Source organism: Eptesicus fuscus, chromosome 25, assembly GCF_027574615.1.
Source record: "Eptesicus fuscus isolate TK198812 chromosome 25, DD_ASM_mEF_20220401, whole genome shotgun sequence".
NCBI classification, from domain to species: domain Eukaryota; kingdom Metazoa; phylum Chordata; class Mammalia; order Chiroptera; family Vespertilionidae; genus Eptesicus; species Eptesicus fuscus.
Window position 1 is genome coordinate 3,690,530 of NC_072497.1, and position 26,708 is coordinate 3,717,237.

The 26,708-nt window shown below is 46.5% G+C and overlaps 1 protein-coding gene across 1 annotated transcript in view; it reads right to left on the reverse strand.

Annotated features, from left to right (window-relative positions):
- HDGFL3 (HDGF like 3) overlaps positions 1 to 18,472 on the reverse strand; it is a 32,258-nt gene extending 13,786 nt beyond the window's left edge. Inside the window, exon 1 of the mRNA XM_054713226.1 lies at positions 17,997 to 18,472. Coding sequence (XP_054569201.1) covers positions 17,997 to 18,080 — 84 coding nt within the window. The 5' untranslated portion in view covers positions 18,081 to 18,472. The remainder of the gene's footprint in view (positions 1 to 17,996) is intronic.
- Positions 18,473 to 26,708: the final 8,236 nt, after the last annotated feature.

A 26,708-nucleotide genomic window follows, 5' to 3' on the forward strand; every position in this document is an offset into this window, starting at 1 on the left:
CCATTAGCTAGAGAAAGTATGGGGCTGTCTTAACCCCTGTCCAATAGGCCACCTGGAGGTAAGGGGACCACAGCAGAAGGAAGGCGGAAATGTACTGAGCTAGTCAGGGAGGGGGGAGCTTAAGTGACGATTCCAAAAAGAGGCTCATTAGCCGGTTTCAGAGAAGTGAAAGGAGATACAGCCAGGAATCCTGGTGGTAGGCTGCTTCTAAAGCGGCACCAAGGATTCTCATCTCCTGGCATTCTCGGCTTGTGCCATCCCCTCTTCTTGAGAGTGGGCTTGATCTGCTTACTTGTAAGGAACGGAATATGGCAAACAGAATGGCATGTCCGATCCGTCTTGCTGACTTCTGCCCTTTTGCTGGCTGGCTGAGGAAGCCAGCTGCTGTTTGTGAGTTGCTCAACGGAGAAGACCATGTGGCTTGGAACCCAGGAAGGGCTCTGACCAACCCCCATGAACAAATAAGGCCTTTACCCAATAACCCAGGAGGAGCCAAATCCTGCCAACAATTGGAGTGAGCTCGGGAGCTAATCCATCCCCTTCAGATGATCTTGTGAGAGACACGGAGAAAGAAGGTCCAGGTGAGCCATTCCCGGGTTCCTAGCCCACAGAAACTGTGAGATAATAAATGTGTGAACTGTATACTCCAACTGAGCATTTTACTTAAAAAACTATACGTTTGGTCCTAACCGATTTGGCTCAGTGGATAGAGTGTCGGCCAGAGGACTGAAGAAGGGTCCTGGGTTCGATTCTGATCATGGGCATGTACCTTGTTGCGGGCTCGACCCCCAAAAGGGGGCGTGCAGGAGGCAGCTGATCGATGTTTCTCTCTCATTGATGTTTCTAATTTTCTATCCTTCTCCCTTCCTCTCTGTAAAAATCAATAAAGTTTATTAAAAAATTATACTTTTGCATTATCATTTTGATGACTACCTTCACACACACACACACACACACACACACACACACACACACACACACACGGGATATATCACAGACACTTTTATCATGGAGATCCCTTTTCTTTTAAGTTGAGGTGTGTGTGTTTATCAAGGGACTGGGTGAGTGGAGGCTTACCTCCATAACTTCCCTCAGACGTACTTACCCCAGTGAATCATTATTAATAACAAAGTATGTTTTTCTCCGTGTTTATATAAATACAAATGTTTTATACACAGGGAGAGGTGTTTTGGAGGGAGACTACTGTGTTTGATGCGTACACACACATACCAAATGAATCACATTTTATTAAATTCTCTGCATTATCAAGAGTCCTTAAAGTCAAATGGCATAGATCTAACTCATTTATTTTTAAAAAAAATATTTTTATTAATTTCAGAGAGAGAGAGAGAGAGAGAGAGAGAGAAACAGAAACATCAATGATGAGAGAGAATCATTGACTGGCTGCCTCCTGCAAGCCCCCCACTGGGGATCAAGCCCGAAACTGAGGCTGTGCCCTGACCAGGAATCAAACTGTGACCTCCTAGTTCAGAGGTCAACGCTCAACCACTGAGTCACGCCGGTCAGGCTAACTCATTTATTTTTAAGGGATGCACAATAATCCAGTGATTAGATAACCTATAATTTATTTAACTTTTCTCTATGGGGTGTGTGTTTATCTTATTTTTTGTGTTTTTGCCCTTAAAAAAGGGCTACCGTAAACATATTTAGATTTTTATGTACTGGAGCTTCTATTTCCACAAGATAGATTCACAGGAGTGAGATTGCTGGATCACAGATTAGAGGTATTTTTCATTTTAATAGATATTGCCAGACTGCTTTCAAAAAAGGCTGTAAAAATTTACATTTCCACCAAGGTATGAAAATGACCTCCTTTCCAATCTCTGACAGCATTAGGTGTTAACGCTCTTTTAGATTTGCATTTCCCTGATTAATGGTGAGATTAAACATCTTTTCATAGGTTTATTGGCCATTAAGATTTGCCCTTCAGGGAATTGACTATTCCTATCATTTTTGCATTTCTGTACAGGGTTCTATCTTTTTACTATTCATTTGTAATATATTAACCTGATATCTATAATTTCCATAGCAAATATCTTTCTCCATTATATAATATGTCCATTGAAACATTTTCTTCTCTCGAGTTCCAGGACACTGTACTCTCCTGATATTTTTTTCCCTTTCTCACATAGCTCCACTTACTCCCTCGGTGATTTCATCCAATTTCAAGGTTTTGAATGGCATCTGTGTGTCTCATTTTTCTACCCCAAACTCCAGACCTCCAGTCTGAGCTTCAGTTTCACTAGTTGGGTGTCTATAGGCATTTCAAATATAAAAGTTCTATAAACAAACTCTTAGTTTTATGGCCTGCCATTTAGTATTCCTGATGTTAGTAATTGGCATCACTGCCCAACCAGATGCTCACATTAGAAATCTGTAAGTTCTTTATATATATTTACTAGAGGCTCAGTGCACGAATTTGTGCTGGGGGGGGGGAGGGGGTCCGGCTGGCCCCGCCCCGATCAGGGTTGGGGGGCTGATGGGGGGCCGGGCCTGCGAGTGGTTGGCCACCCCACCCCCTGGTTGAGGGGAAAATTGGCATATTAGCCTTTTATTATAGGATATTGGTTCATTTCAGAAAGGAAGGGAGAGAGATAGAAACATCAATGATGAGAGAGAATTACTGATGGGCTGCCTCCTGCATACCCCCTACCCAGACATGTGCCCTTGACCCTTCAGTCCACAGGCTGATGCTCTATCCACTGAGCCAAACCAGCTAGGGTAAAATATGTACGTTCTTATTAATTTATTTCCCATAAAGACCTATGTCATCTATCACTAACTCCTTCAATTACATCCCCAAATACCTACGTAACCAGTTCTTTCTACACCCACTATGCTCCCTCTGGTCTACTCCACTATCCCCTAACGCCTCAACTTCTACAAAAGCCTCCTAACTGGGCCCTTTGCATCCACCTCCCTGCCCCTCACCCACGCCCCCAACAATCAATTCTTCAGACCCTCAACGCAACTCAGATCATATCATCTGCCCCAAACTCTCCATCGTTTTAAAAATCCTAGACTCATTAATGGAACTGTGAGACCCTACGGGATAAGCGTTTTGTCTGCCTCCTTGAACTCATCCCGCCTGCTCTCCCCAGAGCTAGCTCGGTCTGTATTAGCCTGTGGGAGAGGAAAAACGCAGCAAAGACAGGAGGGGGGAGGAACTGCTCTGCATCTGTTCACATGTAGGATTGCAGCAATGACCCAGAATGCCCCTGAGAAGGGGGGACCTCTGCCCTAGACGACTGGGAACAGACAAAAGGCAAACCTGACCGAATCAAGTCCAAGGCTGAGAAGGCCTCAGCATTGAACGTACAGCAGCATGAATAACACGCTAAGGCTTTCGGGCCATCTGCTAAAGGCATCCTATTGTACTCCATCTCTTTTTAAGGTTAAAGATGTGGAGATAGCTTTGTCTTCCTGCCCAAAGCAACAAGCTGAAAATAAGAAAGCAAAGAACAAACCCGAAAAACGTTGATGCATACGGGTTTCTGACAGGAATGCTCACCACATATTTAAAAATAGAAAGTAGACAGGAGGAAGAAAACACCAACATGTGCCAGCTAAGAGAGGAGACAATGGCAATTATTCTGATTAGGGACTGATGGTAACTTCTGCTGTTTCAATGTCACTGTCAATAAAATAAGAAATAAACAAAGCACAATGAGCTAGTTGCAATAGTTCCACACGTAGAGGGCAAGATTTAGTTCCTGGCATAATAAATAGCATCCAGAAAATACAGCACTTTAAAAAAAAAATATATTTTTTTATTGATTTCAGAGAGGAAGGAAGAGGGAGGGAAAGATAGAAACATCAATGATGAGAGAGAATCATGGATCGGCTGCCTCCTGCACGCCCCACACTGGGGATCAAGTCTGCAACCCGGACATGCGCCCTTGACCGGAATCGAACCTGGGACCTTTCAGTCCGCAGGCCAATGCTCTAGCCACTGAGCCAAATCAGGGAGGGTAATACAGTGCTTTTTGAATAGTTTTCTGAGATTGCTTTCTTTAGCTTGTCTTGCCCATTTGCTGGGGCAGAAAAGACAATAAAAGAATGACCCAGGAAGAGGTTTGTGGGGTGAATGTATCAAAGAGGAAAGGAGATTAGGGTGAGAGTACTTCAAGTGATCACATAGGTCTCTTTTTGGGTAAGGAAGGAGTGAAGCCAGGAGGGGCTGGTATACCAAGAGAGAATGAGGAAGCAAGAGTTTAGCCGAAACCGGTTTGGCTCAGTGGATAGAGCGTCGCCCTTGGGACTGAAGGGTCCCGGGTTCGATTCCGGTCAAGGGCATGTACCTTGGTTGCAGGCACGTCCCCAGTAGGGGGGTGTGCAGGAGGCAGCTGATCGATGTTTCTCTCTCATCAATGTTTCTAACTCTCTATCCCTCTCCCTTCCTCTCTGTAAAAAATCAATAAAATATATTTTAAAAAAAAGAGTTTAGTGGGTGGCCCTCGCCGGTCTGGCTCAGTGGATAGAGCGTCGGCCTGCAGACTGAAGGGTCCCGGGTTTGATTCTGGTCAAGGGCACATGCCCAGGTTGCGGGCTCGATCCCCAGTAGGGGGCGTGCAGGAGGCAGCTGATCAACGATTCTCTCTCATCATTGATGTGTCTCTCTCCCTCCCTTCCTCTCTGAAATCAATAAAAAATACACTTAAAATAAAAAAGAGTTTACTGGGTGTTTACAATGATAGCGAACGAGAAGCAATTCAGTGGAGCAAAGGAGGGATGTCCAATCACTGTCATCTCCGTTTCACTTCAACCAACTTCCCAACTGTCCGCTCCGGTTGAACTGCCGTTTCTGGAGTTTGCTTTTCCAGCGATGGGAAAACAAGGGACACGTTTGTCCTTGGTTACCTGATCCCTTGTCATTAAATACACCTTTGTCCCAAACAAGGAGCTTATTAACAATGAGCAATGGAGGCCATCATATTTCATAACTCTATCGAAGGCTTTGTCCCTTCCCTGCCACCTGCATAACACAGGACAGGGCCAGGAACAGAAGGCTGAGCTAGACAGCCAGAGGTCTGGAACACCTGGCATGACACTCAGATTGATGGGGTTCTGCCCTTTATGTTCCCCTATATTTCAGTTTAGTATAATTGGGTTCTGTTCCAAGAGAAGTGTACTTACTTTGTGTGAGTTAATAAGCCAGATGTGAGATATAAAACTGTGCTTATTATAACTTCTCGGAAATGTATTTTTTTTTTTAGAAATTGAAGAATCCCTTACTATCATCATCGATATTAGGTTCTCTCTACTTAGACTGCTGGATCTAATAACAGTAAGGAAATCCCTTTTTGGTTGGATAAAAGTGATTTAAAAGGAAACACAGAACCATTAGAAATGTGCGAGGCCCATGACTTGACACCCACCTCCGAGGGTACCACAAGCCCACTCCACCTGTAAGTCTTCTGGTTTAAGAGGCCCTCATCCTCGCCCAGCTGGTGTGGCTCAGTGATTGAGTGTCGACCTATGAACCAGGAGGTCACAGTTCCATTCCCCGGTCAGAGCACATGCCCGGGTTGCAGGCTCCATCCCCAGTAGGGGGCGTGCATGAGGTAGCTGATCAATGATTCTCATCATTGATGTTTCTATCTCTTTCTCCCTCTCCCTTCCTCTCTAAAGTCAATAAAAATATGTTAAAAAAATAAATAATGGGCCCTCATCCTCCATCATACACAGCTTCACAAACCCAAGGAAACCCCAGAGCCTCAGTGCTACCAGCCAGGGGACACTAGATGCTCAAACAGTGCAGAGTTAGCAAATGTATGGAGCTTATTACCTACCCTTCAGAAGGCATATATGTGAAACTACAATTACCTTCAAGAAAGTTGTAGATACATTTGCAGTTCAAAGATTAAAAGGAAGATGAGAGCTGAAACCGGTTTGGCTCAGTGGATAGAGCATCAGGCCTGTGGACTGAAAGGTCCCAGGTTCGAATCCGGTCAAGGCATGTACCTTGGTTGCGGGCACATCCCCAGTGGGGGGTGTGCAGGAGGCAGCTGATTGATGTTTCTCTCTCATCGATGTTTCTAGCTCTCTATCCCTCTCCCTTCCTCTCTGTAAAAAAATCAATAAAATATAAAAAAATAAAAAATAAAAAAAATAAAAGGAAGATGAGAGTAGAAAGATTTGCTCTGTATACCTAGCCTTTTGAGACCAAGGGAAATACTGGCCTGGATGGTTAAACGACCTCACATAACTTTCACTTTTTAAGTTCATATGATCTTCAGATGAGGCTGTGACTACAGAAGATTTAGCTCAGGACTATCAATTCATCCCCCAAATCCAACTGCTGTTCTACATAGAGCTACATCTCATACAGTAATTTTTCTTTGGCCTAATAGACCAGACCGGTACTTTCCTTTTTCTTTAAAAAGAGAGAGGGAAACATTGATCTGTTGTTCCACTTACTCATGCACTCATTGGTTGCTTCTTGTATGTGTCCTGCCCAGGGATCAAACCCACAACCCTGGCATATTGGGACGACGCTCTAACCAACTCAGCTAACGGGCCAGTGCCAGACCAGTGCTTTTCAAACGGTAGGTAGTGAAACTGATTTTATATCTTATATAATAAAAGGCTAATATGCAAATTGTCCCCTCGACTGGAAGTTTGACCAGGGGGCAGGGCCAGTTGGCCCCACCCCACCCCACCCTGATTGGGGGCAGGGCTGGCCCACCAACCTTCAGTGTCCCCCTCCCCGGTGCCCCCCCTCCAGGCCTGATGGGCCCCGATCGGCATGGGCCGGCATGACCCCATCCATGCATGAATTCATGAACCGGGCCTCTAGTAAATATATAAGACTATGTCATTTATGATTTGATGATAAGATTTTTCTGGTTGTGTGTATGAGATTAATATTTATTTCATAATCTGAAAGCCACTAAACTGGATTTAATCAGAATCCATCAGCAGCAGTGACTCATTTCCAGGCCTAAATACTTTTGCACAATTACTGACTTCATCCTCATGGACCAGTGCAGTGTTGAAGATGAGCAGAGGTCTAGAGGGAATCAATTTTCAATCCCTTCAACACATGCTAACTGTAGGAAAAAACCCTGCGGATTTATAATACTGTTCCTCTGCATATGCATTCCCTCCTAAATTAAAGGTGCCATTAATACAGAAGCCCTGCTTCAGCGACAAAGGAAAAGGGATCTAGGGCCGCAGTTTCTGATGTTCCTCCCTGTGGAAACATTCTGAATCTTCTGCGAAACCTATCTTTATATTTGCTAACCTTCACGGAACCTGTGACTTGTTACTACCCTCATCTTAAACATACAGGGTGAGGCAAAGTAGGTTTATGTTGTTCGGTGGAAAATAATACAATTATTAATAAATAACAGCCCTAGCCAGTTTGGTTCAGTGGCTAGAGTGTCGGCCTTCAGACGGACGGGTCCTGGGTTCGATTCTGGTCAAGAGCACATGCCCAGGCTGTGGGCTCGATTCCCAGCAAGGGGTGTGCAGGAGGCAGCCGGTCAATGATTCTCATCATTGATGTTTCTATCTCTTTCTCCCTCTCCCTTCCTCTCTGAGGATTAACAAAAATAAATAAATAAATCTATCTATATATCCTATCTAATAAAAGAGTAATATGCAGATTGACCATCACTCCAACACACAATATGGATGCCCCCAGGTGGTCAAAGATCCTGCCCCCATGTGGACACAAGATGGCCACCACAAGATGGCCAGCAGGGGAGGGCAGTTGGGAGGCACCTGGCCTGCAAGGGAGGGAAGTTGGAGGCGATCAACCCTGCAGGGGAGGGCAGTTAGGGGTAACCAGGTCGGCAGAGGAGGGAAGTTGGGGGCAAACAGGCTGGCAGGGGAGCAATTAGGCATCAATCAGGCTGGCAGCAGAGTGGTTAGGAGATGATCAGGCTGGCAGGCAGAAGCGGTTAGGGGAAATCAGGAAGGCAGGCAGGAAAGCAGTTGGGAGCCAGCAGCCCTGGATTGTGAGAGGGCAGTCGGACATTCCTTGAGGGGTCCTAGATTGGAGAGGGTACAAACTGGGCTGAGGGACATCCCCCCTCTCCGTGCACGAATTTCGTGCACCGGGCCTCTAGTATGTATACACACACACACACACACACATACATACACATATATACATATATATATATATAGCCAGCGACCATAATGCCCTAACAACCATAACCACTGGTCGTTATGGGCCCCCACCACCTCAATCGGCCCATGGCCACTCCCCCCAGCCAGCTCTGCCCCTACTGGGCCCCCCTACTCCGATCAGGGGCAGAGCCTGCCTGCGAACCACCCATGGCCATTCCCCCAGGCTGCTGGCCCCAGATCAGCCCCCTCCACCCCATTTGGGGATGGGGCCGGCCAGCCCACCGCCCCTCCCCCGAGCCAGCCCCATCCCTGATCAGGCCCCACCACACCGATCGGCCGGCAGCCCCTCCCCCCAGCCAACTCCGCCTCCAATTAGCCTCTCCACCCCAATTGGGGGTGGGCCCGCTGGCCAACCTACCACCATATCCTCCTCCAGATATGCCCGGCTCCTATCCGCTGATTTGGGCCAGGCCAGCCAGACCCCACCTGTGCACGAATTTGTGCACTGGGCCTCTAGTAAATAAATAAATAAAAGAACAAACTGTGCACTCACAAATGTAAACCTACTTTTGCCAACCCTATATTCTGCAACAGAAAACTGAGAAGTTCCTACTGTGTTATCGAGAATTTTCCAGTCCCCATGGAGGGAACCTTGCTGTCAGCACTGCTGCCTACACTTTGGAAACTGGATCTCTGTACTTGTGGGTAGTCCGAGAGACTCCAGAATCACGTAGATAATCCAGAGTCAGAGCGTGGTCTCAGTGACCAAGAGGCAGAGTTCATTTACAGACCCTTCTGTACGGCCACACAGTCCAGTTCAGTTTGCTGGCAAACCCTGAAGCTGTGTGGAAACCCTAGGAATGACCCGTCATACTCAGGAATGTGCGGGAGGGTAACCGTGGGAAGTCCCCACAATTCCCGGAGTTACAGCCAACTCACTATCCTGAAGCCACAAGGAAGCAGCTGAAAGACACACCAACCAGACCACAAATGCATTTATTGTGACTTTACAAGGTCCTGAGCATTTTATAACGAGTCTGGTGTTCCTGGGAGGTAATTATTAAATACTCAGTTAGCAAACACTTCTTTCATATCCATCTTAGGAGAAAAAGAAAGAAAAGAAAGGAAGAATGATCACCCTCCCTATTTTACAAAGTTGTAAACCTAACAAATCAAGACAGCAGTGGAGCCCTAGCTGGTGTGGCTCAGTGGATAGAGCGCTGGCCTGCGGACTGAAGGGTCCTGGGTTCGATTCTGGTCAAGGGCACATGCCCAGGTTGCGGCTCGATCCCCAGTGGGGGGCGTGCAAGAGGCAGCCGATCAATGATTCCCTCCCATCAGTGTGTGTGTGTGTGTGTGTGTGCGCGCGCACGCTTGTTTTTAACTCCTGGTCTAGCCGTCTTTCCCTGCGGCTCGGGAAGTCTTGCTTGGAAATCTGGAGAATGTCATTCTGAAGGCTTGAGCTCACTAGCCATCAGGTTACTTCATTCTTTTTACCTCTGTGGCCCTCTGTGATGACATATCTGATCATCTGCCTGACTGACAGCAGCAAGTTCTTATCTAGGTGAGAATAAGATACAACAAAAATTCCATCACCACTTCTATTGTAATCAACAAGAAGGAGATTATGTATATGAATGGCAGTGAAAAAGCATAGGAAAATGCTGTTATAGAGTGCAGTGAACGGGCAAAAAGCTATCACAGGCTAGTAGGAGTTCTTATGATTTAGCTTCTAGGCTCGACTGAACTAGTAAATCTCATAACTACCCACCGGACGTCCAAAGTACTAGTATATGTGTTCTCTCACCATAAAAGGTTTTGGAACCTAAACTGACCCCATGCTATTCATTCAGAAAGATTCCTGCTTTCTCTATATGCATAACATTCATTTTTAAACTGCCTGTGTCCAAGGGTGCTCAAAGAGATAGAGAAATAAAATGTCACAATTAAGATGGCAAGATTCAGAGTAACTTGCAAAATATGTGTGTCTATATATAGACAGACACACACAATGTACACACCACTGCCAAATGCCTTTCCAGCCCTTTCACTTAATCCAATATCACATTTCTTATGTTTCTGTGGCATTCTTAATAGTCTGGGATTAAGGCCTTTATTAAGTGTGACCTTAGGTGAATTTTTCTTAAACTAAAGCTTGGTTTTCTTACAGGGATAGCTATACCTCACAGTAATGTTATCTTATATATTTGTCCTAACTTGTAATCAAGACATATATCCTATATCATATATATATTCAGCCTAACTTGTCAGCAAAAAAATTAAATAGTTGTGTTTATTAAAATGATGTGTTTTTAATTTGAATCATCTACTTTTAATGAAAACGTGAGAAAACAGATATTCTCTTATTCTGCTAGCAGTGGGTAAAGAGAGTCACAAGCTTTCTAACGGGCACAGTGGCAATATAAATCCAAAGCTTCAAAACATGCATGCCTCCTGACTCAAACAGAATTTCCAAAGACTTTTCCTAAGGACATAATGATTTGGCTAAAAGAAATGTTTTTCAGAGTAAAAACAAACAAACCTAGAAATAACCTACATGTCCTATAACAGGAAGTGGTTACTATTTATAATAGATCTGTATCACAAACTACCGGATGGCTATTACAAATAATGTAGAAATATATTCATTGCCATTGAAAGTCATCTAAGATATAGTGTTTAATTTGGGGGGGGGGGCAAGGATGCAAAATTGTATATATTACAAAATTATGTGCCTACATATATAGATCATATTCATGTGACCAGAATCAAACCCAGGATCCTTCATTCCGCAAGCTGAGCCAAACTAGGTAGGGCAGCAAATTGTTTTATTTTTAAAAGTTTATTTATTTATTTAATATATATTTTATTGCTTTTTTACAGAGAGGAAGGGAGAGGGATGAGAGTTAGAAACATCGATCGGCTGCCTCCTGCACACCGCCTACTGGGGATGTGCCCGCAACCAAGGTACATGCCCTTGACCGGAATCGAGCCTGGCACCTTTCAGTCCGTAGGCTGACTCTCCATCCACTGAGCCAAACGGGTTAGGGCAGCAAATTGTTTTAGATGTAAGGACCAGTACTGACCTTTAAGGATCCTTTATAGTCAATACTCCTCTATCTGTAGTAAAGGACTAGTTTTTTTTTTTTTTTTAATTTCTAATTTGTTACAGACTGACATTTTTATAAAATATATTGAAGATGAATTAGTAGAAAAATAAAATTAAAAGACATAGCCGAAACCGGTTTGGCTCAGTGGATAGAGTGTCGGCCTGCGGACTCAAGGGTCCCAGGTTCGATTCCGGTCAAGGGCATGTACCTTGGTTGCGGGCACATCCCCAGTAGGGGGTGTGCAAGAGGCAGCTGATCGATGTTTCTAACTCTCTATCCCTCTCTCTTCCTCTCTGTAAAAAATCAATAAAATATATTTTAAAAAAATAAAAAATAAAATTAAAAGACATAGAAGATATAAGCTTCATTTTTTAAATTACTAGATTTGCAAGCATAAAGTTACATCGCTAAAAAACGGTCTAAACCCTTACTCTCAATGTCTGTATCTGTCTGGGTAACAGCCCACAAACCATGCTTTTGGGGGCATTGCGTGAAACGAACAGGAAGCCTTTATGCGGGGGCCTAATCCTGTGTCAGATGGACGAGATGCTAACCTAACTTCTGGAGACTTTTCCACGACAGAAGACAACTTTCTCCAACCAGTAGTAATATCTGGGTTCTTCCCCTATTAGATTTACTAGATTTACTAGTTTAAAATGTTTTTCTAAGGCATATGGACATGTTCACTAAGGTCTTATGTAATTTTTTTAAACCACCAGTCATTTTCCCAAAAGAATCAAAACACAATCTCATATAGTAGGAAGCTGACTTCAGAGAATTAATCTTTTCCCAATCATCGGGACACAGTAGTCATTAAGGCATTCCGAGGGGGCGTGCCGGAAGTGCAGATTCACCTGGTTGAAATGGGAGCAATGGGCAATGTACATATTGGTAGTTAAGTGTTTAAGTTGCCTATTTGTTCCCGGATTAAGCAGGAGACAGCGAGACACTTTGCCAGTTCCTTGGCAACAAGAATAGAGTCCCTGGGGCAAAGGCTGAGCAGCCGGTCACTCTACCTGAGGAATGAACCAATGATGGACTTCTTTGGACTCAGGCCCAAGTAACAAAGATTATAAACATCTTACTTTTCATTAATATTAAAAATAATTTAAGCCCCGGTTGATTACCTGAAAATATGTAGTCTGATGTCTAGGAATAAAGCCTCATAGTCCAGGAATTTATTATCAAAGGAAAAAAAAAAAAATCAAAGTGCTGTGGATCATGAATGGAGGATCTCCAGTCAGTATTTATATCAGCAAAGGATATGGAAACACTTTAATTTTAATCATGTCACAGTAGCTGCTCAATAAAAGTTCAGCTCTTCGCCCTGGCCAGTGTGGCTCAGTGGATAGGGCGTCGGCCTGCGTACTGAAGGGTCCCAGGTTTGATTCTGGTCCAGGGCAAATGCCTGGGTCGCGGGCTCCATCTTCAGTAGGGGGCATGCAGGAGCAGCCGATCAGTGATTCTCCTTCATTATTGATGTTTCTTTTTTAAAAAAATATATTATATTGATTTTTTACAGAGAGGAAGGGAGAGGTTAGAAACATCGATGAGAGAGAAACATCGATCAGCTGCCTCCTGCACACCCCACACCGGGGATGTGCCCGCAACCAAGGTACACGCCCTCGACCGGAATCGAACCCGGGACCTTTCAGTCCGCAGGCCGACGCTCTATCCACTGAGTCAAACCGGTTTCGGCTCATTATTGATGTTTCTCTCTCTCTCTCCCCTTCTCCCTTTCTCTCTTAAATCAATAAAAATATATTAATTTCTTTTTAAAAGTTCTTCAGCTGAAACACAAGAGCTTTAAGACTGATTTTTTCATCTTTTAAAGCGGAGGTAACATAAGCAGAGTGCTCACACCTCAAGGATAACCCGAGAGTTTGGGGGGTTGTTAGAACAAAACAGTACAGCTGCTATTTTGGTTTCTTATTCTCTTACCTAGAAAGTAAATTTTACTACTACTTAATACATAAATTGACACGACACTAGAGTCCTTATTCAGATGGTTATATTTATTCACTTTGGGCATACTGTGACTTACTGCCATTTGTGTGTGGCTGGTTGACCAGAATTATGGAATATCTACTTGTACTGAAATCTCACAAAATGAACGAGTGGCTAAAAGGAGTACAAATATAATACTAATAATGTGAGCACAAGCAAACCGACAGTTCTACTGTAGAAAATCTCTTTAGAAAAGAAAAACTGTGACCATGTGGACAGATCTCACGAGCAGGCAAAACAAACATTCCAAAAGGTAATACTTTAAAACAGGGGTGCTCACACTTTTTAAACGGGGGGCCAGTTCACTGTCCCTCAGACCGTGGGAGGGCCGGACTATAGTTTAAAAAAAAACTATGAACACATTCCTATGCACACAGCACATATCTTATTTTGAAGTAAAAAAAACAAAATGGCAAAAACACCCGCATGTGGCCCGCGGGCCGTAGTTTGAGGACGCTTGCTTTTAAAAATATGCACTATTATATTAATATTCTGCCCAATAAGAATTTTAAAACATAAAATACTGTTTGTATCATGTCATCCCTTTTAGTTTCTTTTTTAAAAATTAAATATATATTTTTATTGATTTCAGAGAGGATAGGAGAGGGAGAGATAGAAACATCAATAATGAGAGAGAATCATTGATCAGCTGCCTCCTGCACGCCCCCTACTGGGGATTGAGTCCGAAATTGGGCATGTGCCCTGGACTGGAATCAAACCCCGGACCCTTCAGTTCCCAGGCCGACACTCTATGCCCTGAGCCAATCCAGCTAGGGCCCTTTTAGTTTCTTTTTGGATTTTATAAGGCACATAACAGTACCAAATACAAGTGTATGTGACTGTAAAGTAAATTTACACATATTTGGGATGCATGCTCGATTTTTTTTTTTATCAACAGTGTACACAATCAAGAGGGTTCAGACTCTTGTTTTAGCAAAAGTATTTAGCTAGGTAATCTTTATGTATAAAAGAACTTCTAATTTTAAAAGCCATATACAATAAAATATACTCTATTCAAAACAGCTAGCTGCTACTTAATGTTAAAATAAGAATATGTGAACAGAGAGGATCACGGGAATCAACTGGGAAGAGGCATGAGGGAACTTCCATGGGCGTGGGTACTGTTCTACATCTTGGTAGGGGCTTATTATACCCGTGTACACATTTGTCAAGCTCAATGAATGGTACACTAAGGCGTGTTTCAGTCTATGTGAATCTTACCTCAAAAATATTGACCTCTAGCTAATGATACTGAAGTATCTGGGAGTAAATTCTAGTGATGTTTGCAACTTACGTACTTCGAAATGCATTCAAATAAGATGGACTGATGCATGTATAGAGGAACAAATATGTGATAGGCAAATATAGTAAATGTTAATTATAGACTCTAGGTGGTAGATACTAGTATATGGGTATTCACTGTACAATTCTTTTAACTTTTCTATGTTTAAAATTTTTCATGATAAGATGTCAGAAAAAATAAATCTACTCAAGAGTTGAAAATTTCAAAAAGTGTAGTGATACAGGAAAAAAGTTAGAAGCTCAAAAGGAAAAAAGTTAGGAACGTTAAAGTACCACTGACTGCTATACTAATAAATCTGAGGTAAGAATGGTCCCTATTTTATTTTTTTTTAATTTTTAAAATATATTTTTATTGATTTCAGAGAGGAAGTGAGAGGGAGAGAGAGAGAAACATCAATGATGAGAGAGAATCATTGATGGGCTGCCTCCTGCACGCCCCCTAACTGGGGAGCCCACAACCCAGGCATGTGCCCTTGGGGAATCGAAACCAGGACCTTTCAGTCCCCAGGCGGATGCTCTATCCACTGAGCCACACCAGCCAGGGCTAATGGCCCCTATTTTAGACTAGTAAACTGAAACTAAGGAAGATTACAAACCAGGCCTGAGGTCTCAGAGTCTGAAACCCAGGTACAAGCTGACTTCAACCTAAGTTTGTTAGGCATCTGAATCCTCTTGGCACACATTCCTCACCAGGGGCTGCCATTCAAATGTCTTCTCTCTGGCAGGGAAGTCACTTCTCCATTCCTGCTGCGAGAGAGCGGAAATCTGTCCCCCAGGGTTTTCCTCTTAGATTTGATTTCTTGGGGCCACATGGAACCCACACATGACTGGCCTTCAGAAGACGTGACAGTATTTGCCCTAGCTGGTTTGGCTCAGTGGATAGAGTGCCGGCCTGCGGACTGAAGGGTCCTGGGTTCGATTCCGGTCAAGGGCACATGCCAGGGTTGGGGGTTCAATCCCCACAAAGGGCGTGCAGCAGGCAGCTGATCAATGATTCTCCCTCCTCACTGATGTTTCTATCTCTCTCTCTCTCTCTCTCTCCCTTCCTTTCTGAAATAAATAAAAAAAATTATTAAAAAGAAAAGAAGTGATAATATTTGAAATCTGAATGAATAGGATTTGTCCCATTTAGTACTTTATAATATCATCTACAAACCTATGGCTAGGTTTGTGAAACAGAGAAAAATGTTTCGTATGATTGGCATGAAAATAAAAACATATGAAGCACACAGCACTGCAACTAACAAAGCCTAGAGACTAAAATTTTTCTTTTTCTAACCTTTACCTTTCCTTGAAAATGACAACATGCCACTCACTATAAACGAACACACTAGAAAGCAAACCCACACACACACACACACACACACAGGTCCTTTCCTCGAGGAGCTCAAGTTAAATGTGAAAATAGATTTTTCTTTTCTGTATTTACTGTATCTTATCTAACAACCCAGTGGATTTTATTTCTTAATTTTCTTTCCCACTTTGTCTTAGTTTGGAATGCTAACTTCTAGGAATTTTATGTACAACCAGCTATACAACTAGGACCACTTCTGTGGCACCTTTTTTTTTTGTTTCAAAATTACTATAGGTGGCCAAGATATGAAATTTTAAGACTATTTTTATTTTTGAATCTGAGAATATTTCTCTTAAGGTTAAAGAAAGCCATTGTGGCCCTAGCTGGTTTGGCTCAGTGGATAGAGCATCAGCCTGTGGACTGAAGGGTCCCGGGTTCGACTCCGGTCAAGGGCACATGCCCCAGGTTGCAGGCTCAGTCCCCAGTGGGGGGGCGTACAGGAGGCAGCCCATTGATGATTCTCTCTCATCATTGATGTTTCTCTCTCTCCTCCTTTCCTCTCTGAAATCAATGAAAAATATATTTATAAATAACCCAAAAAGCCATTGTGTGATATGGAAATAAGCGCTGATGATAATCTTCAACTCACTTTGGACTACGCTTAAACTCCTGTGCCCTAGAGCTGTTTATTTCTTACACGACAAATACGTTCAGGAATCCCCTAAAACGACTCCCGGGGTCACAAATCTCGCCCCTCGAAGCAGCATGGCACAATGCCACGAACATCCCCATGTTCTACCATGAAAACTGGGCCTTATTCAAGGCCCACCCACAGTGCAGAGGTGCAGAAAAGCCATCTGCACACAGCCCATTGGAACCGGAATAGGAACCCCTTTCCCACGTGGGATCTGAGGTTGTAAGCGGTGGAGGGAATCCTGCAGAGGATCAGTCTCTCTTTGCAGAAATGGATATTCAGACAGTTGAAAACGAGGAGCCCACCAGATCAGCAACCAGTGCCCTTTCCTTTTTTACCATCATGACAAACCAAGTCCCAAAACCCCCCCCAAAACCCAAACCCAACAAAACCCCAACCCCAACCCCAAACCACTTGATTATGTCCATCCATTACTTCAACTTTGTCTGAACTGCTGTCTGGTCACCCATGATGTCACTTCCTTTTTTTTTCTTTTTTTTTTTGAATGGGTGTATTTTCTCTCTCTCTCTTTCCTTTCTTTTTGTTTTCTAGCATCACTTGACCACAAGGCATGTTGGAGCTCACACTCCTCACATGGACCCCCATCTCCCCCTCCCCTTGTCCGGTTCTCTCTAAACGCAAGGACCCCAAGTTGCCTTGAACCCCCCCCCCGCCTTCCTCTTCCCTCTCTCTGATTTTCAAGCAAGAAACCTGACCGCGATCACAACATGAAAATAAAAAAGGGGGTTCAGCTTCAAACACAAAAGCACACACACACACACACACGGCCCTCACTCCAAGAGCCTCCAAAAAATAAAATAAAATAAAAAAAACCCCAAAAAAACCGGCGAGTGGCCATGCATGCAGGAGAGGCTGATGCTTTCTAGGGAGGGAGCCCAGGCGGCCCCCCCCAGCTCCCCCAGAACCGGGGGGTGGGGTGGGGGGAGCTCCGTGCGCTGCAGCCAGAGGAGGCCGGGGACCAGGTCTGGGATCCACGACCTCAAACCAACATGGAGGTGAAGAGGCGCTCGGGGCGGGCGTCCAGGCCACCACCGGCCCGCGCGCTGGCGGGAGGGGGGCGGGGGGCGCGTCGGTCCCCCAGGCCCGAGGCCAACGGGGAGGCACGGACCCAGGGCGAGGACGGGCGGGCGGAGGCCCCGGGATGGCGCTCGGGGGAGGCTCCCCAAGCGCGGATGGCGGAGGATGCTCCGAGCGATGGGCGCACGGGTGCCAGCGGGCGCCGCCGGCCTCGCCGTGACACCGCCCGGCCGCCCCGCGCACGCGCCCCGACGACCCAGCCGGGCGCCCCAGGCCGCGCGGTCCCCTCAGCGCCGGGCTCCCGGGGCGGCGGGCCTGCAGGCCGGTGAGGCGACGGGGAAAGGGAACCGGGGGGGACGGGGAAGAAGGGAGGGGGGCGGCGGCGGCGCGCCATCATGGAGGGAAAATGGTGGGCGGGCGGGCGGGCCCCGCGCGGCCTCGTCGTACTCACCCGCGCCGGCCAGTGAGGGTAGCCCTTCATCTTGGCGAACACCAGGTCGCCCGCCTTGTACTCGCGGGGCCGCGGGCGCGCCATCTCGGCCGCTCCCCTTCCCGGACGTCCTTGGGGGCCGCCCCCCGCCGCCGAGGGCCGACGGGCTGCGCTGCGCTGCGCTCCCCGAGGTCGCGGGCGGGCGGGCGGGCGGGCGGGCGGCCGCTCCGACGAGGGCAACGGCGCGGGCGGAAGCGGCCCGCAAATCACGGTCGCCGCGCCGCCTGCCTCATGCCGCTGCTGCCGGCCTCCCTCCCGGTCCCCCTCCCGGTTCGGTTCCCCTCCCGGTTCCGGGCGCGGCGGGCCGGCCTCGCGCGCCTCCCCCGAGCCCCCTCCGCTCGGGCGGCAGCCGCAGCCGCGCTCGGAGGATTGTTCTCGCGCGCTCAGCCCCCGCCCCGCCCGTCCGCCCGCCCGCCCGCCGCCCGCCGAGTCCCTCGGTCCGCGGCCGCTTCCGCCCAGGCTCCGGAGCGCGCCGGCCGCCGCGCGGGGGAACGGGCGGGCGGTGGGCGCGTCCTCCCAGCACCGAGCCCGCGCCGGCCGGGCGGGCGGGAGCGCCGACTCCGGGGGCCGCCCGCCGCCGCCGCGCTCTTTTGTTCTCGGCCCCCCGAGCGGCCCGCGCGGCCCAGCCAATCACCGCCCGGCCGCCCCTCCGCGTCCGCGGCCGCGCGGGGGAGACCCCGGCCCCGCGACCCCTCCCCCTCCCCCTCCCCCGCCCCCCACCCCGCGAGCGGGCCCGGGACCCATCGGGCCGCTGGAGAGGCCACGGCTCGGCGCCCGGCGACGTTGCCGGGTCCCCGCCGCCCCGGGTCTGCCCTTGGCCGGGCAGTGGAGACCCGCCCCGGAGGGCACGGGTTCGGGGACTCGAACTTGGATCTGCAGGACCCCCCCCAAAGCCCATGCGTGGTGGTGGTTGTGGGTCCTCAGGCCCAGGGACGTAGAGCCGGAAGGGACTGAGCTCTCGGGCAGGTCACTCGTTTCCAGTCCTGGCAAGCTTTTTGCATGAGGTGCTGCTTTTTAAAAAAATATATTTTATTTAAAAAAAAATATATATATATTTTTATTGATTTTTTTACAGAGAGGAAGGGAGAGGGATAGAGAGTAAGAAACATCGATAAGAGAGAAGCATCGATCAGCTGCCTCCTGCATGCCCCCTACTGAGGATGTGCCCGCAACCAAGGTACGTGCCCTTGACCGGGAATCGAACCCGGGACCCTTCAGTCCACAGGCCGACGCTCTATCCACTGAGCCACACCAGCTTCGACAGCATGCGGTGAACGGCGCCTCTTCCATCCCCAAGCCCACCTGTCAGAGGTCAGCTTGGCGCAGCCCCTGGGGGTCACTGACTTGGTGGCCTTCATCGGGTCCTCGGGGCAGTGCACCTTGTTTGGGTGGGTCCTCTGTTGTAGGCTTGCCTGCCCACCCTCCCTCCTTCTTTATAGAAGTTTCTCCCATCATCTGCCTTCTCCCTGGCCCTGGAGGAGAGTGTGTGTGTGTGTGTGTGTGTGTGTGTGTGCGCGCGCGCGCCCTGCTCGTGTGCCTTAATGCTGGACTCCCAGCGGTGGGGCTTGCAAGTCCCTAGCCAGGGGTCCTCAAACGTTATTTAAACCGGGGGCCAGTTCACTGTCCCTCAGACCGTTGGAGGGCCGGACTATAGTTTAAAAACACACACACTATGGTCCTGGCTGGTTTGGCTCAGTGGATGGAGCATCGGCCTGCGGACTGAAGGGTCCCAGGTTCGATTCCGGTCAAGGGCACATGCCTGGGTTGCGGGCTTGATCCTCAGTGGGGGGTGTGCAGGAGGCAGCCGATCGATGATTCTCTCTCATCATTGATGTTTCTGTCTCTCTCTTCCTTTCTGAAGTCAATAAAAAATGTATGTATTTAAAAAAAACACCAAAAAAACACACACACTATGAACAACTTCCTATGCACACTGCCACATATCTTATTTTGAAGTAAAAAAAAACAAAACGGCAACAACGCCCGCATGTGGCCCGCGGGCCGTAGTTTGAGGACGCCTGCTAGACCTCCTGTGGATTGTGCGTGTCCTTAATGACGCTTGGCGTTGCCCACGAATGCGTCTCCTTAACTCCTCGACCTGGCGATTTTCCTCGGTGGACATTGACCCTTCCTCACGGGTCCTACAGGCTCGCCTCTTCCTCTTCTCTCGCTGAGGAAGACTGGTCTAGGTCCTTGGGCCTGAGCTGTAAGCCCAGGCCTATGTCCTGTTAGAAAACGGAATTCAACCGAGTAAAATGTAAAGACCTTTACTGGCTTTTCCCATCGATTCGTGCACGGGCAGCATCCCATCCTCCGGCAGGGCGCCCCAGGCCGCGGTCCAGAAAATGCAGCACTTAAAAAATCTAATCTAATAATAGACAAATATGCAAATTGACCGCACCATCGCTACACCTAAGCCACACCCACAAGCCAAGCCACACCCACCAACCAATCAGGATGAGTATGCAAATTACCCCAACAAAGATGGCAGCTAATTTGCATATCAAGACAGCGTCGAAAGAAGCCAAGAGCTGCGGAGAAGGCGGGGCGGGCGACAAGGGCGGAGCGGAGGCGGGGCCGGGGGCGAAGGGAAAAGCAGGCGGGCTGGAGGAGAAGGCGGGGCGGGCGACAAGGGAGGAACGGAGGCAGGGTAGAGTGCAGCAGGAAATCCTATTGCAGGATTTTTCCTGCAACGGGAACGCTAGTATATATATAGGGATCTAACCTGCAACTGAGGTAACATGCCCTTGACCGGAACTGAATAAATGAACTTCTAATTTTAAAAGCCATATACAATAAAATATACTCTGTTCAAAACAGCTAGCTGCTACTTAATGTTAAAATAAGAATACGTGAACAGAGAGGATCACAGGAATCAACTGGGAAGAGGCATGAGGGAATCAAGGGCACGTACCTTGGTTGCGGGCACATCCCCAGTAGGAGGCGTGCAGGAGGCAGCTGATCGATGTTTCTCTCTCATCTCTCGGAGGAGCTGTGCTCCATGAAGGACTTTTACAGGCCCAAGGGGGTGGGAGACAAGGAAGTGATTGGTCAAGAGCAGGTTGTTTCAGGCAAGGTCATGTTTCTGTGGGGGAACGTCAGGGGTCTGTCAGGTAGATGACCTCGCTGGTGCTGACCAGGTCATTCCTGATTGACTGACTGATCTACAATCTCACGCTTCGGGGAGGTTGACACTGTAATTACGTTAGGTATTAAATCTCAGTTTAGTGACTGGCTTAGCACAAGGGACTTCATGGTGGGCTTGTCTCTCTCTCTCTTTTTTTTTTAACAGTCCCATTGGGTTGCTATAATGAAAAACCACAGACTGGCTGGCTTATAAACAGTGGAAATTCATTTCTCACCGTTCTGGAGGCTTGGAGACCCCAAAACAAAGCATGGGGCAATTCTGTTATCTGGTGCGGGCTGGCCTCCTGGTTTATAGATGACAGTCATTTTATTTTATTTCTTTAAATAATTATTGGTGAAAGCATTACATATGTCTCCTTTTCCCCCCACATTAACTCCCTCCAGCTCCCCCCTTTCCCCCCCTCCCCAATCCCAGGCCTTCAACCCCTATTGTCTGTGTCCATGGGTTATGCATATATGCATGTAAGGTCTTTGGTTGATGCTCACCGCCCCCCGCCCCCCCCTTCACTCTGAGATTCCGCCCTCTATTCCATGCTTCTAACGTCTCTGGATCCACTCCGTTCATCAGTTTGTTTTGTTACTTAGATTCCACATGAGTGAGAACATGTGATACTTGTCTTTCTCTGACTGGCTTATTTCACTTAGCGTGATATTCCCCAGGTCCCTCCATGCTGTCTCAGAGGGTAAGAGATTCTTTTTTTTTTTTTTTTGACTGCTGCCTAGTATTCCATGGTGTAAATGTACCACAGCTTTTTTATCCGTTCATCTACTGATGGGCACTTGGGCTGGTTCCAGATCTGAGCTATTATAAATTGTGCTGCTATGAACATAGGAGTGCATGCATTCTTTCTGATTGGTGCTTCGGGTTTCTTATGATATATTCCTAGAAGTAGGATCACTCAGTCAAATGGCAGTTCCACGTTTAATTTTTTGAGGAAACTCCATACTGTTTTCCGTAGTGGTTGCACCAGTCTGCATTCCCACCGGCAGTGCATGAGGGTTCCCTTTTCTCCACATCCTCACCAGCACTTGTCATTTGCTGATTTGTTGGTGGTAGCCATTCTGACAGGTGTGAGATGGCACCTCATCGTCGTTTTAATCTGCATCTCTCGGATGATGAGTGACTTTGAGCGTGTTTTCCTATGCGATGACAGTCATTTCAGCAGTCTTTTCCCACAGGGGACGGGGAGGGGAGAGGAAGGCAAGGAACTCTGGGATCTCTTTTCTAAGGGCACCAATCCTACTCATGAGGGCCCCATCCTCATGACCTAATCACCTCCCAGAGGCTCCTTTACCAATACATTGGGCGTTGGGATTTAACGTATGGTTTTTGGGAGGATACAAACACTCAGCACAGAGCAGTTTGCCAGTGCGTCTCCAACTCGTAGGGCTTGTCCTGTGTACCTGCCATCGTGCCGTCGTGCCCTGCTCATGAACCTGTGGATGGTTCCTGGGTCCTCTTATGTCCACCCCAAAGCCTCTGACCAGCGGCCAAAGTCCTCGCTGTTGGCTGCTTGCGCCCTGGGTCTGACCTCCTAGCGGGGACTTGAAGTGGAGGAGGGACAGGATCGTGACTTGTTTCATTTTTATTTATTTTTTAAAATATATTTTTATTGATTTCAGAGAGGAAGGGAGAGGGAGAGAGAGAGAGATAGAAACAAACTCTCCTGAATTTGGTATTTCTCACTCCTATGACTTTACATTTATTTACACCTTCTCTCTATATTTATATGCAAATATTGAGATGGATCCCTAAGTAATGTACAATATTGATTTGCATAAGTTTGTTTAAACTGTCTACAAATGGGTATCAAGGCGAGTATTTTATACTTTCCCTCCTCAATACTATATTTGTGAAAGACATCCATATTCAATGTAGTTGTCCTTCATTCATTTCTGTGCTTTAATATTCACTATATAATCACACCACAATTTACGTTTTGTTTCGTTTTTTTAATATATTTTTGTTGATTTCAGAGAGGAAGAGAGAGGGAGAGAGAGAAACATCCATGATGAGACAGAATCATTGATCGGCTGCCTCCTGCACGCCCCCTACTGGGGATCGAGCCTGCAACCTGGGCATGTGCCCTTGACTGGAATCGAACCCGGGACCCTTCAGTCCCCAGGCTCTATCCACTGAGCCACACCGGCTAGGGCAGTCGTGACTTGTGTTAGACAGAGTACTCTGGTGGCCAGTGTGGAGGTGGATTTGAGGGTGAAGGCTGGAGCTCCGTTGGGGGGCTCTCACCAGAAGAAGGAGACAAGGGCCTGGATAGGGCTTGCTGACTCCTTCAGTGGTGGCTGAGGAAGAAAAAGGACGAGTCAAAAACGATTCCCTGGTTTCTGTAAAATGATTTTTAAAAACTTGCCAAGACTGATAGAAAGTGCCTTTACTAATATCAAACCAAAGAGGATTTTTTAAAAAACTGTGGTAGGCGAAAGACATCATTTGTTTTTTTGTTTTTGTTTTTTAAATCCTCACCCGAGGATATTTTTTAAAAATTGCTTTTTAAAAAGAGTGGAAGTTGCCTAGCCGCTGTGGCTCAGTGGTTGAGAGTCAGCCTTTAAACCAGGAGGTCACAGGTTGTGAGCTCGATCCCCAGTAGGGGGCGTGCAGGAGGCAGCTGATCAATGATTCTCTCTCATCATTGATGTTTCTGTCTCTCTCTTTCTCCCTTAATTTAAAAAAAAAAAAAAGTATCCCTAGAGCCCTAGCCAGTTTGGGCTCTAGGGATACAGTGTCGGCCTGCAGACAGAAGGGTCCCAGGTTGGATTCCAGTCAAGGGCACATGCCCAGGTTACAGGCTCCATCCACAGTAGCGGGCCGTGCTACTGTGGATCGAGAGGAAGGGAGAAGGAGTTAGAAACATTGATGAGAGAGAAACATCAATCAGCTGCCTCCTGCATCCCCCCCCCCCCCCACCACCGGGGATGTGCCCACAGCCAAGGCACATGCCCCTGACCAGAATCGAACCTGGGACCCTTGAGTCCGCAGGCCGATGCTCTATCCACTGAGCCACACTGGCTAGGGCTCTAGGGATACTTTTGATGGTCATGACTGGGGGTGGGGATGCTGTTGCATCTAGTGGGCAGAGAACCAGGATGCTGCTAAACATCGAACCGTGCCCAGGACAGCACTCCCCAACGCCCACCCACTAAAAGAATTATTCCCCCCAGCATGTCAACAGTGCTTGCAGCTGAGAAATTCTGCTATAAAGAGGTATGACATAAAAAAATAAAGGGTCGCCGAAACCGGTTTGGCTCAGTGGATAGGCTCAGTGGATAGAGCGTCGGCCTGCGGACTTAAAGGTCCCAGGTTCGATTCCGGTCAAGGGCATGTACCTTGGTTGTGGGCACATCCCCAGTGGGGGGTGTGCAGGAGGCAGCTGATCGATGTTTCTCTCTCATCGATGTTTCTGACTCTCCATCTCTCTCCCTTCCTCTCTGTAAAAAATCAATAAAATATATTTAAAAAAAATAAAAAATAAAAAAAATAAAGGGTCACCTCGCCCGTGTGGCTCAGTGGTTGAGCATTGTCTCATGCACCAGGAGGACACCTGTTCGATTCCCGGTCAAGGGCGCATACAACCTTTGTAGGCTTGATCCCCAGCAAGAGGCGTGCAGGACGCAGCCCATCGATGTTCCTCTCTCTCCCTCTCCCTCTCGCCGAAATCAATAAACACATTAAAAACAAAATAAAAGCGGCACTTCACCAGAAAGAAATAAAATACTTAACTTGTATACATGAATCACATTGCCTCAAAATATATAAAGCAAAAAAAAAAAAAATGGACAGGAATAAAAGAGAAGAGACAAATTTGCAATTACAGTAGGGGATTTCAACATAGTTCTCCTAGGAACTGACAGAACAAATGGACAAAAAAAACCCCAAAAACAAAATCCTGGTTTGGGGATGGCTCTGTTGCTAGTGTGAATATCATGAGGGCTGGGGATAGGGAGCTCTTGAGTGGGAGGCAAGGTTAGCGAAGAGAAATGAACAATTACCTCGTCAAATCCTCTGATAGCTTGCATACAACACATTTTTGCATAACAAACTATCTTTTCCAGGTAGGACTAATCTTCATATTCCAGTTCTTGATTTTGGCATGAATTAGCAAGGTGATGGCACAGGATGGCTGAAGAACATGTCACAAACGTTAAATGTCACTAAACATTAAAACTAATCTTATTGTGTATATGTCTATAATTAGCAAGGTGATGGCACAGGATGGCTGAAGAACATGTCACAAACGTTAAATGTCACTAAACATTAAAACCAATATTATTGTGTATATGTCTATAATTAGCAAGGTGATGGCACAGGATGGCTGAAGAACATGTCACAATGCTAAACATTAAAACTAATCTTATTGTGTATATGTCTATATTTGTCTAGGTCAGTGGTTCCCAACATGGGGCACACGCCCCACAGGGGGGCAATTTGATTTTTAAGGGGGGCAATTTGATTTTTAAGGGGGGCAATTCGAGAATGAATTATTAAGTAATTTTTTTTGCATTTCTTCTGGTTCTAGGGGCCTCATATACAGTCTATAAATGTATATTGTGACATATTTATGCATTTCAGTTCTCTATTCTATGTTTGGAAACTTTATTTGCTATTTTTTATATCACTTCATATTATTATAATTTTAACAATTTCTTAGTGATTTCTTCCTCAGTCCTTCAACTGTCCTTTCGTTTTTTTATTTTTCTTTCATGGATGCCATGTTCTTTGGAAGCTTGTTTAGACCAAGTTCATGGCCTTTTAGGCTTCCTCCATGTGTATAGTAGGAGTTCACTTTTTTTTAATTTTAAATATATTTTATTGATTTTTTTTACAGAGAGGAAGGGAGAGGGAAAGCGTTACAAACATCGATGAGAGAGAGAGAGAGAGAAACATCGATCAGCTGTCTCCTGCACACTCCCTACTGGGGATGTGCCCGCAACCAAGGTACATGCCCTTGACCGCAATCGAACCTGGGACCCTTCAGTCCGCAGGCTGACGCTCTATCCACTGAGCCAAACCGGTCAGGGCGGGAGTTCACTTTTTGAACAGTTAGAATTATATGTCACAGGGGGGCATCAGGATGTCAGAGATGCTTAGGTGGGGCGTGGCCAAAACAAGGTTGGGAACCACTGATCTAGATGTACCATGTACTATACTGTATAGTACTAATTATTTCCCTGGGCATAAAATGGACATTTTGTGTTTGAATGGTAAATATATATTTTTTTTCATGAAAACGTCTTATAAAGTTTCAAGTTAAAAGTAAAGCATTTATGTTTTATATAAATAAGGTATTATATAAGTAAAGGAAAAAATTGCCAAGGGCTATTTTTCTCAAGAAGATATGCAAATGGCCAATAGGTATATGAAAAGGTCCTCAATATCACTAATTATCAGGGAATACAAGTAAAAACCACAATGAGATATCATACCCCCAGGAAGCAGGCTTAAGAACACTCAAGAGCTCAGCCAGCATGGCTCAGTGGTTGAGCATTGACCTTTGAACCAGGAGGTCAAGG